Source organism: Neovison vison, chromosome 2 (assembly GCF_020171115.1).
Source record: "Neovison vison isolate M4711 chromosome 2, ASM_NN_V1, whole genome shotgun sequence".
Taxonomy (NCBI): Eukaryota; Metazoa; Chordata; class Mammalia; order Carnivora; family Mustelidae; genus Neogale; species Neogale vison.
In genome coordinates, this window is record NC_058092.1 from 95802466 (window position 1) to 95814621 (window position 12156).

Genomic DNA, 12156 nt, shown 5'->3' on the forward strand with positions numbered 1-12156 from the left:
TCCTTTTCCTCTCATACTAGAATTATAATTTTGACCTTAAGAATTCTAAAAGTTCAGAAAGATTTATTAGAAAATGGTTTTCCAGTAGAATAGCCAAGAATTCTTCACACTTCAGTATGAAAGGTTTATTCACAAGAAAAAGAGAGCTTAAATTCCATTTATTTTGCATTCACGGAACATTGGGGAACTGTTCATTTGGACACCTACAGATCGTTCTAGCAATACAAGGCTGCATTAGGTTTCCTATATTGAATCCCCATGCCCAAAAATGTTTCAGTAATGTGGTAGAAATAGTTAAAGTCTAGTAGCAGAGTTCTTTTCTGAAAAGTATCTTGTAGCATTATAAATCCATTTAATCAGTAGTGGTAGTGACGTCTTTGGGGACAGATTAATAATGATGAATAGTCTAAATCTTCCTCCCCCACACACAAAATAAGCTTAGAATTTGGAAAATACTGAGAAGTACTCTAGGCATGATTTAGAAGCAAAACAAAAAGCCATTTTTATTTGAGTTCACAATGTATTTGCATAATTATTTGTGGGAGTCCTTCCTAGGATGGAACAATGTGCATAGTTCAGAATGTGTCACTGTTAGCACCCTTCTACCCATAACCTGTCTTCTGGTACTTTCTTCAAAGACCTGAAACTTACACTTACTGCAGTTGTCTAGATTTATCATTTTTGATGGCTCATTTATGATTATTATTAGTTACACTCACCAAAGGTCTTTTTTCCCAGTGTTCTTAATGAAAATACTCAGAGTATTGACCATATTACTTTCACCTTGTTTGTTTCTGATAACAAAGTACCTGTATATATAAAGCCTTCCTATTAAAATGTTTCTAGAAACTAATGCATTTTAATTTTAACATCCTGAAAAATACAATTTTATCAATTGCTAACTTGCACAGATTTGCTTTTAATATTTGTTGCTTTGATTTGATCATTGAGATGAGACTGTCATAGTTTCTTTGTGGGTTTTTCTTTTTTTTTTTTTTTTTAACGAAGTTCAGGGGGAAATAAGCTTAAGAAAGAGTTAGTTGTTCATTATATTTTGTTTCCAGTTAATTTATTAGCATTTAAACTTCTTATTCTGTTGCTTTTGTTTTCTACCAATTTAAGGAAAGTTGTGTTAGTATGTAAGAAGCATCATCCTATGTGGGCTGCTTAGTGATAAAAAGTTAAAAACTTAGGACAGATTTTACCCCAATTGATCAGCATCCTAAAGAGTTTTAGCACTATTGTAGGTACAACACTTCCAATTTCTTGGAAAAGTCAGTTAACCTGTGTGACTGAATTTCCTCATCTGTAAAATGGTGGCAGAAGTTCTACCTCCTGGGATAGTTGTGAAGATTAAGAGTCAAAATGTAATGTGTTATCTATAGTGCCTGGTGCATAGTGTTTGTTACCACTATTATTATATTAATTTTAAGACCTGTGTTAGTAATTCCCTACAGTTTCCAGATTTCTTTCAGAATTCATTGTGCTAGGAAGAGTAGGTCCATGATCCCTTCCTTTAACTCCATCAACATTATTACTAAAGAGGTGAGCGGACTCTCCTAATTCTTCCATTTCCAAGGATGTAAGGGTCTGCTGTTCCCTTAAATGTGAGACCTGAATTTTAGTTCCTCTTAGAGGACTGATTATGTTTTAGCCTTTGGGTGTTTCTGTCTTCCTATTCAAAAACCACTGGATGGGTTACTGTTGTTTGTGGTTTTTAGTCTTCTCAAATAATCGAAAGATCATGTAATAATTCAAGTGGTAAATAATACGGTTTTAAATAATTCAGCTTATCTCAAAAATAGATGCTTAGACTTTCTCTGTATGTACCACTTGATTTTAAAATATAGTTATCATTCACTTGTCTGGTTAATGTTACTTAACATTTAGCTTGCCTTGCCCAGTTTGTCCATTATCAAGGGTAGGAAGCAAAGTATTGGAAGGGAGTATGATCAACTTCTAGACCACTCTTCATGGCAGTCTACCAAGATTTCACTCCACCCATGCTATTTCTGGTATAATAAGTATTCTGGTTATGTAAAAGCTCCCTAGAACTTCAGATCCATTTATAGATACTTGCAAATCTGTGGTTAATAACAATCTAATTCTTGAATTGGATTCCAGACACACTCAGTGAATATCTTTTCAAACAAAATTCTTCTTTTTAAATAATAAATAGCTCACAAGTCAAGTCGTACAAATCTGGGGTTGTTTGATGCTATGAATTTAACCCTAGTGCAAATTCTGTGTTAACCAAGGTAATAGCGAACCCAAATTATAACACAATTATATTTACTTACTATGTGTGGTTTAACAAACAAATTATGTTTGCAAATTAGCTGCAAATATATCTTTGAATGCGTATGTTACGTGTACAAGAAAAATAAACTTGTCTTATTTCTGATATTAGAGTGGAAATACATAAAACATTCTGGGAAAAGATGGTTAACATGCTTACCGACTTTCACAGAATGTCAGTTAAATCCCTTTACATACCTCAGTTATTCCTGAGTCTTGTTGGGATTCAAACCAAATACATTTGTTAGGTATCTCACTAAACACTGAAAAATAAAAAACTCAAAATAGGAACTTTCTTCATAATTAGTTAACATAGGTAGTTTGGGGTTGTTACACCCCTGAGTCACATTTTAAACCTGTAATTCTGATGTAATAACTGATCTAGGCTGCCTTTCTGTTGGGATGAAGGCCCCATGAGTTCTGTCCAACTAGAGAGTTTCTGTTCACTGGTTAGAAGTTAAAATTACTCATATTCATTTAAGATACCTTGATCTCTTTACCTCTTCATTCAATAGACCATTGAGATGTTGTTCGAAGTGTTGGGCCCAGGGGATTTATTATGAATATTCAAAGTTATTTTGAGTGCCATATTAGAGCCTCCCCACCAGAAGAATGAGGGAGCTTAGTCTCCACAACTGACTTGCTTCTTTCCCTTTGTCTTCTGTGGCAGCTATCAGTAATCAGAATGTTGCTTATTGCTGGCTTGTGGTAGTAATTTAGTTGGATTTTACACAGCAATTGGGGAAGTTCCTTTTGTACTTTGATAACCTGTGCTACAATAAAGTGGAAATAAGAAATTATTTAAAGCAGTACCATTCAGGATATTCAAATACCTTCATGGTTATAGAAAATTAAGTAGATTATCATCAGATTATCCCCCTCAGAAACTTAGGTTGTGGCAATCTAATGCTGTAGAGACCTGTTTTCCCATAGGTCTTGTAAAAGAAATCACTCTGGTGTTTTGGATGCTGTTGTACCATATATTCTTTGTATCTTGAAGGGCTTATTTTTGGTATAGTTATAGAGGATGATTTTGTTTGTTTGTTTTTTGAGTAGTCCCAACATTTGGGAATTTTATCACCTATGTTATTATTTTGAAAATAATAATAAGGAAGTGACTACAGAAATGCCAGATTTCCTGGCTTTCCTTAACAGTCTTCCTTCAGCATAACTGTCTTTCTTCCCCAGCCGAGAGGAGTGAAATGAGCCCTGTCCAAATATATGTTACAGTAAGTTCAGCCCACACTAAGAAACTTCTTAGTGGAAAGGTGGGAAGGTGAACTGCCACATAACCAGGTCTTTCCTTAATAGAATCATTGACTTTTTTGTTCATTGTTAATAGCTTCTGCCTCCTGTCCCCTAAGCTTACTCAGTTCCTGCCTCTGGGGATGGCCTCTTAACTGCACCTTTTAGATTGACAGTCAAGATTAGAGCCACACCTCCAGAAGTGGTGATAGGCAGTTCTCCTGATTAAGAGCAGGAGGGGCTTATCCAGGAGTACTGAGTATTCCTCTAAATCAGGTAAACAAACAGGAAAAAATATTCCTAACTACCTACAACTGGTAAGTAAGCTTCCTGAGCTCTCCCTCCTAACATTAAGGCATTGTTGATCTAAATACAATGACAGTATCTGGATGGGTTTGAAAATTCTATCTTCCAAAATTTTCGAACAAGCTAATCCATAAAGTTTTACCTAGGAATCCCATTTGGGGCTTTGTAAAGATCTTTCATGTTTCCTATTCTCTTTTACATTCATCCGAGGTACAAAGATTAATTGCATGAGGTTCCCTCCATTTTTATTTTGTAATTCTATACTTCTGGCCCTTCCCCCCTCCCAAAAGGCTACTTCATATATCCAGCAAAATGTTGTAAGATGTCTGCCCTCCTCCACCCAAGACAGAGTCGATCATCTTTGACACCTGCTTAGTCTCCTGAATCTGCTACTGAGTGTAATTCCCCTTATTGGCAACACCATTCATCAGGTCAGCTCTACAGATTCTTTTTAGCCTAATTCAGTCCATTTTTCCCCCAATAAATGTGTATTTAAAGAGAACTACATCACAATTTGTTTGCAACTTAATAAGCTTCTGCTCATAAAACATTCTTGAGCAAAGAAAGCTCAATTTTTTTTAGTTGTGAGAGACTGGTTTCAGGTTAGTATTTATTATGGGCATGAAAGCTTACATATCTAGCTCATGTTACATGTTTTAAGTGTCAATTTTAGAAATGGGGGTTTCATTCTACTCTGGGAATTGAATCCCCTTACTGTTGATATCTATTTTTCTTAGACTAATTTTTTTAAAAATTTACCTTAATAGATTATTCACTTCATTTAAAACTAACATAAAAAAGGTATGCAGTGTATGGTCTCCTTCCCATCCTCATCTCCCAGCTGTCCATTCCCACACTGTCCTCTTGAATAGGTAACCACTGTTCTTAGTTTGTAATGTATCCTTCCAGAAATTTGTTATGTAATTGCTGGCAAAAAAAAAAAAAAAAAGAAAGAAGGAAAGAAAGAAAAAAAATATTATTTTCCTTTTTTACACAAAAAAGATACTATTTGTACACTCTGCAGCATTCCCTTTCACCTAATATGCCTTTGATATTTTTCAATATTACTATGTAGGGAGCTGCCCACTCCTTTTTTAAGAACTACCAAATATTCCATTGTATGGAAGTACCAGAGTTTCTGTAACTATTTCCTCACTGAGGGCTATTTTAAAAATTTTCCTATTATAAATAATGCTGTAATAAATAACCTTGTGTAAACATTTTGTGCAATCATTTCTCTAAGATAAATTCTGAGAATTTTAGTTTGGATCCAATAATCAGAGAATGATGATTTCAAGATTATACAAAGTGCTAGTCTATAGAAGGAAAGGAATACCAGTTTGTGCTTTGCTCCTCAGTCTTTTTGTCCATATTCTTTTTTTTTTCAGACTTTCAGACTTCTAATTTCTACTGCCCTGTTTCTACTGGTACCTGTTTCTACTAGGTACCAGGTTTGTCTTTTCTTGACTCTAAGATCATTTTCAGCAACCTCAAAACTAATTCTTGGCTGCTTTCAGTTCTTCTTTCCAGAAATCTTAGAGTAGTTGACCTAAGGATAAGAATTTGATTGAGAATTGAGTGAAAAAAAATTTTTTTTCAAACCCCCTACCATGGAAGGCATTAACTAAATATAACTAAAGGGCAGTAAATTTTGTAAGATATCAGTGATAATGTTATTTTTGTAAAAACTCACCATTTCCTTCACTTGGTATTACAAAGCACTTGTTTCAAGATTTCATATTATATAGCAGTACAATGCAGTCCTCTCTGCTTGAGACTCGAAATTTAATACACACATATCCTACCCAACCCCTTTTTTCTTGTTTCTTGGTGTTTTTTTGTTTTGTTTTGTTTTTGTCTGTTTGTTTTTATATTTTTGGTGGGAAAGGTGAAGCTATAGTTTCAGCCCAACTTCAATGAGTCAGAAATTTCCTATGGAAAGGAGGGGTTTTTATTGCTCTGTGAAATTCATCAAATTAAATTAAAAGCCTCTGGATTTTATTTGATTTTGCTCATAACAAATTTTTGACACCTCCTTTTCCCCTTTCCTCAATATTTGAGATTTTTTTCTATTGTGCATGATAGAGGAATGCTGCTAAGCTTGCAAGTAATTAACTTGAAATTGTTTTGAGTAATTCTGCTTTTTTGGCTTTTTGTACCTAATCAGAATTGATGTGACTGAAGTGCAAATCTTCATAATAATCATGCATTTGCTGGCAGTGATTGGAGGACCACCTTTTTGGCAATCTATGGTAACTTTGTTCACATTGTGTATCCCATGTAATGCATGTTGTCTTTCGCTTGTGTTTTCCAGTATAGGATAATCCAGTTAAAGGGTGATATGTAAAATTATTTTACTCTTTATGAAAATGAAAAACCACAGCAATGGTAGAACACAAACTTCTCTTTAGGGCATGGTGAATTTTATTACTTGGAGTTAGGTGGTACATTAGGTCCATTCCTTGGCTATTGTTTTTGAAGGGTATTTCAATTATTATTTGTTGTCCCATTTTACATCTGAGGAAACAGCAGGTGGTATAACAACTTAACCAAAGACAAGGTGAGACTTTTTTCTCTCTTTCTGAGCTATATGAGTCTACTAGTTTTTCTGTCATATGCTTAAAGCTGAATAACAAATTAGGGGTAGTAGATGAACTAGCCCCAAAACAGAACGAATGCTTACTGAAATTGTGCCATAGAATTTTTTCAACAAGCCAGGACTTTGATTTTCAACCTGATCCATATGCACAGTTTTTTTTTTTTTTCCACAAATTTCTGAAAGAGGGAACATAATATATATAATATGTGGGCCAAGACTTAGGAACCAGACTGCCTGAGTTCAGTCAGGCTCTGCTGCCTGTTAGGTGAACACCATCTGTTACTCAACTCTCTGTGGCTGAGTTTCCTTCTCTGTAAAATGAGGACAATCACAGTACTTTTTTCATAGTGTTATTCTTTTTTGTTAAATGAGTAATGCATGTAAAGCCTTTAGAACAGTGTGTATCTAGTATCAGTGAAAGCCGTTCTTACGGTTGCAACTTTTCCTTCCAGATTTGAGTCACAGTCGTTTGTAAGCCCTGGTCCAGGTACTTGCTGATCAGTACCAACACCGCTTCAGAATTTACAGTTCATTTGGTGTCATCTCACCAAAAGATGTACTACTCCCAAACAAACAATTCTTAAAAAAAAAAAAAAAATCAGATTGATTTTAGGGTATAAGGGAATTGACTGAACAAGATCTTTCCCACACTTGATTCACTTTATGATGGTAAATTAGCTACTTGAGGAGGTGTAGTTGACATACTTCCCTGTATACTCATCACCAGAAATTGTTTAATGCCTTTTGTTGGGAGGATAGGGTTGTGAGGAGGGAGGAGATAAAGGAATAAAAATAATCCATAGTCAACCAGGAAAATTCTGAAACTGTCCAATTCACATTCAAATTCACATCTTTCCTACACATTAGTCTCAAAAGCCAGTAGGGTCTTTAGTGAAATCTAAGATATATTCTAGTGAAATCTGAGCTCTGTGGATAGAATATGGACATAGATAGAATATGGACATACATACATAGAGATAAATAGATACAGAGAATTTTATTACTTTTACTCTCTACAGTTGACCCTGAACAACACAGGTTTGAACTATGAGGGTCCATTTATAAGAAAAAAAAAATTTTTTTAAGGTTTTATTATTTATTTATTAGAGAGAGAGAGAGAGAGAGAGAGAGCAAAGGCAGGCAGAGTGGCAGGCAGAGGTAGAGGGAGAAGCAGGCTCCCTGTTAAGCAAAGAGCCAATTGTGGGACTTCATCCCAGGACACTGGGATCATGACCGGAGCCAAAGGCAGCCACTTAATCAAGTGAGCCACCCAGGCGTCCCACCAAAAAAAAAAAAATTTTTTTTTATACAGTACAGTAAATGTATTTTCCTTATGATTTTCTTAATATCATTTTCTTTTCTCTAACATCCTTTACTGTAAGAATACAGTATATAATACATATACAAAATACATGTTAATTTATTATGTTATTAGTAAGGCTTCTGGTCAGTAGTATGTTATTAGTAGTTCAGTTTTGAGGGGAGTCAAAAGTTATATGCAGATTTTCAACTGCATGGAGCTGGAGTGGAGTTTGAGTACTCCTAACCCTCGTGTTATTTGAGGGTCAGTTGTATGTTGCCTTAAATTTTTTGTATCTCTTGACCATGTTGATTATTATGTTCATAGACTTTGTGCTTTATACCAAAAATCTTCCCTCTTCCAAAAATTTTTTAAGTATCTTATCTTAAACATGTGTAAATTACCTGTAGAGTTTTGTCATACCAGTAGCCAAAAAACTGATTTCTTGCTTGATCATTGGAAAACAAGTCAGTGTTGGTTATATACACCTGATTTTCCTTATCAGTATGGAAATGCATAAAGCATTTCAAATAAAGTTATAGGCTATACACACATCCTTTTTTTTTTTTTTTTAAGAGAGAAAAGGTGTAAGATGGGGGGGTGGGGCAGAGGGAGAGAGGATTTTTTTTTTTTACAGTGTGTGAGGAGAAAGAGAGTGCACTATTGTTGTGGGGGGACAGATGGACAGAGAGAATCCCAAGCAGGCACTATGCCCAGCAACCAGCTCAACTCAGGGCTTGATCTCACAACCCTGATATTATGACCTGAGCCAAAATTAAGAATCAGCCACTTAACTGACTGAGCCCCTATATATCCCTGTTTCTTTAGGTGGTGTCTGGCAGTGAATTTGCTTCAAGTGCACTTGTTATCTTATTTTACTAGGATTTATATCAAAGTACTTAACAGAATGATTTTTTTTTCAAAAGGATCAAATATTTTGTCCTATCTTTATTGATAATTAAATAATATAATCATCCTTTTTTATTATATATTTTAAAAAGTAACCTTAGTTACTGTCAGATCCAAGATTGAAAATCCCCAGGCCCAGTAATCTAGTTACAGTAGTAGTGAGATTAGGTTGCAGTAGGGAGACAGATTCCCTTTGTCTTAGTGTTACTGGCCCTACTTTACCATCAGTAAGCTGAAAGGGAAGGGCCTGATTTCTCTGGTGATATTTGGAGGCTCAGAGAAATATTGTGTACTTTGAGCTATTACCAGTACAGATTCCCATAATTGGCCTCAGACCACTGTATTTTTTTCTTTTTACATAGGCCATAATTCATCATTGAATGTGGTGTTTCAAATGGCATTATGTTAATTTAGGAAGGATTACATGTAATACTCTGACTTATTTGTGTTCCAGAATGGAGGAAAGATACCGATTTCGGGCCCAAATGTGAAATCTTTGTCTCTTTTAAAGTTGAAGGCATAAAATGGAAATTGGTTTCCAAATCATCATTAAAAGTCTTCTACTGATAGGAAGCAGATTTTTGGTAACAAACAAAAACAGTACAAATGTTTTCATATAGCTGATTCCAAAAGATCAGCTGTTTTGCAAAGATAAGTGATTTATATCTGCTGTTTATGAATTACCCATTTTTTTTTAAGATTTTATTTATTTATTTGTCAGAGACAGAGGGAGAGAGAGCGAGCGAGCACAGGTAGACAGAGAGGCAGGCAGAGGCAGAGGGAGAAGCAGGCTCCCTGCCGAGCAAGGAGCCCGATGTGGGACTCGATCCCAGGACCCTGGGATCATGACCTGAGCCAAAGGCAGCTGCTTAACCAACTGAGCCACCCAGGTGTCCCTGAATTACCCATTTTTTGCTGCTGCTTTTTTTTTTTTCTTCAGAGAAGGTGGGTTTTTACCAGAGTCTGTATTTAGTTCTGTTGGTTTTGGTTGGTTATTTGTGTTTTTTTCTTCTTTTTTCAAAGGAAAGAAATTATTTTCATGCACAAAAGTCAGTGCACAGGTTAACACATTGCAAGACACAAAACAACAGCCCATAATATATGGATTTTTTGTATTGCTTTCCTGAAAGAGTATATATTCTTTTGGAATGTCTTGAAACTATTTTTTATCATATCACTCCTTTTTTTTTTTTTAAAGGAGAATCTCATCACTTTGAAAGGGACCCACATGTAATCCCCTCATGGTTACTTTCACTGATGTTTGATTCTTTTAAATGTAGTAGTTTATTAAATGTTTACTAAACTGTGAGATACCTTCTGGAATCCAGTTAAGGCAAGTTGTGAAAGACTTCAGGTGAAGTTTCAGAATTCTTCAGGTAGAACTAAAGACTATGTAGTATAATTTATTTGTGTCTCATTCTTAAACTAAAAGACTGACAAAGTGCCCTTATAATTAAATAATTCAGACATGGTGATTTCTCGTAAAACACTTGGTAGACACTGTAATCATTGTTATATTGAATTTTGATGGAAATCACTTATGTTAAAAGTATTTACAGTCATTGCCACATTGTTTCGAAGACAGCTAATAGTATCTAATCTCAAAGTGATACATTATATTTCTGCTAAAATTGGCAAAGCTTAAAAGAACATTTTATTATGTCCCTAAGAAAACTTCTTAACAAATTGATAATTGATATTCTGTATTAATCCAAACTGTTGAACCAAAACACATCCATTGTAATCTGGTAAATCGGAGAATTTAAAACTGCTTTTCCATCTCTAACCCTGTTTAAGATCAGTTAGATTCGATGATACTATTTAAACACATAATGTGGCAGCATGAATCCAGAGGCTTTTCCCCTGGCTATAGAGCAGACACCATGACTCAAGGTCTAAAAGACCCAGAGCTCTGATAAAGGTGTTTTCAATGTAGCTTTCTTGCTATTTCTGTAGAGTGGATGCCCGTGGGTTGCTTTAGATGAGTTCCAAGAGGAGGAAGACAGAAAAGGAAAGATTGAGAAAGATAGAATGTGCCCACCCTCCTCGATCTTGGGTGGGAGGTGAAAATGGCAACAATTTTAGAGCTTTTTATAAATGGTTCAGTTGGTGCTAAGTTTTAAGGGATTGCCTGGTGAGCCTTGGGATTCCTCTCATTCTAGCTTTCCCTTCACTTTGCCTTAGATTATCTTGTAGCTAGCCTCCTTTTTCTTCTTAATATGAGGGTAAGATCTGTCTTCATATTCTCCCATAACAGTAAGACTGCATAGAGAGTTAAGAGAAAGGGAGATCTTAATCTTCATTCAACAAGTGTATATTGAGCACTTATAATAAGCATGGCTGTAGAGAGAATATAAAAATCAGTGCAAACAAAATCCTACACTCAGGAGCTTATGGTTTGGTGTATATAGCTATCCTCTATGAAGGAAATGGAGAGCGTCCTAAGAATGCTTATGATACCTTCCTCCTAAGTCTGTAACTTGATAATGTTGTGGCTCAGGCCATTTACTAATTTGCCTGGCTTCTTTAATATTTCTATGTATTCTTTCTTCTTTCAACAGGCAAGAGTTTCCATTTACCTGAAAGCATTTTCACCAAATTTTAATTATAGTTGTAGTAATATTATGGCACAGATTACTGCTACACCAGGGTTGGCACTCATGTGATATCCTGGCCCTAACACAGGCATACCTCTGTAATGGATTAATGCTTTGCTTTTTTTGAAATCTGAGGGAGTATAGTATTTCCCCCTTTGCCATACAGGTCCTTTGTCTCTGGAGGGAAAAGGAAACTAGCCAGGGTATTAAATTTAAGCCAGGTGCATCAGATTAAGATTGCAATATCCCTAGTTTTCTGAACTAGAGCAGAAAAATCTCTTGGAGCTCAAAGGATCCCTGGTGTTGATTTTCTCCTTTACTGTAAACAAGTTTTGTTTTGGGCTGTTGGGTTTAGAAATGAATTAGGGAAGGAAGAAGACCATTTAGGATACTCCTTAAAGTTCTGGGCTTAATTTTTAATTTGACCTACTTCATTTTAGAAAACTAAACACTGCCATAGTACAGCTTGAAATTTGAACAGTTGATTACAGTTTTTTTTTTAGAGCTGCAGTTTTGCAAGAGGTCATAGAGCTATGTAAACAAACTGAGTTCTTCAGAGTTTTGAAGAAATGGAGTATCTAAAGATAAAGATTTATGTCTACCAATATTACTTGGGTTTTATATGTATCAAAAAAAGTAGGAAATGTGACATTTCCTATTTGGTTTTGAAATGGTATCCCTAAAAAGTCTAAATAGCCCTAATTAAAATGTTTTCTTTATAAGAACCCATTGTTTATTAAACCCTGTGGGCTTTTGGAATTTTGTACCTGTGGTCATTTGTTTCTGTTAATAGAATATTTCACTTTATGCTGGTTTATTTTCAACCCATATTGGACAAAATGTGAGCCTTCTTTTTTTTTTTTTTTTTTTTTAAAGATTTTATTTATTTGACACAGAGAGAG

General features: G+C 35.1%; 1 protein-coding gene across 2 annotated transcripts in view; it reads left to right on the forward strand.

Annotated features, from left to right (window-relative positions):
* Window positions 1-12156, forward strand: part of CEPT1 (choline/ethanolamine phosphotransferase 1) — a 36821-nt gene that overhangs the window by 20590 nt on the left and 4075 nt on the right. The window contains exon 5 of one of the 2 annotated variants that reach the window (XM_044238897.1): window positions 6017-6101. The exons of the other annotated variant lie outside the window; for it this stretch is intronic. Coding sequence (XP_044094832.1) covers window positions 6017-6101 — 85 coding nt within the window. The remainder of the gene's footprint in view (window positions 1-6016; window positions 6102-12156) is intronic. 2 annotated transcript variants of the gene reach the window in all.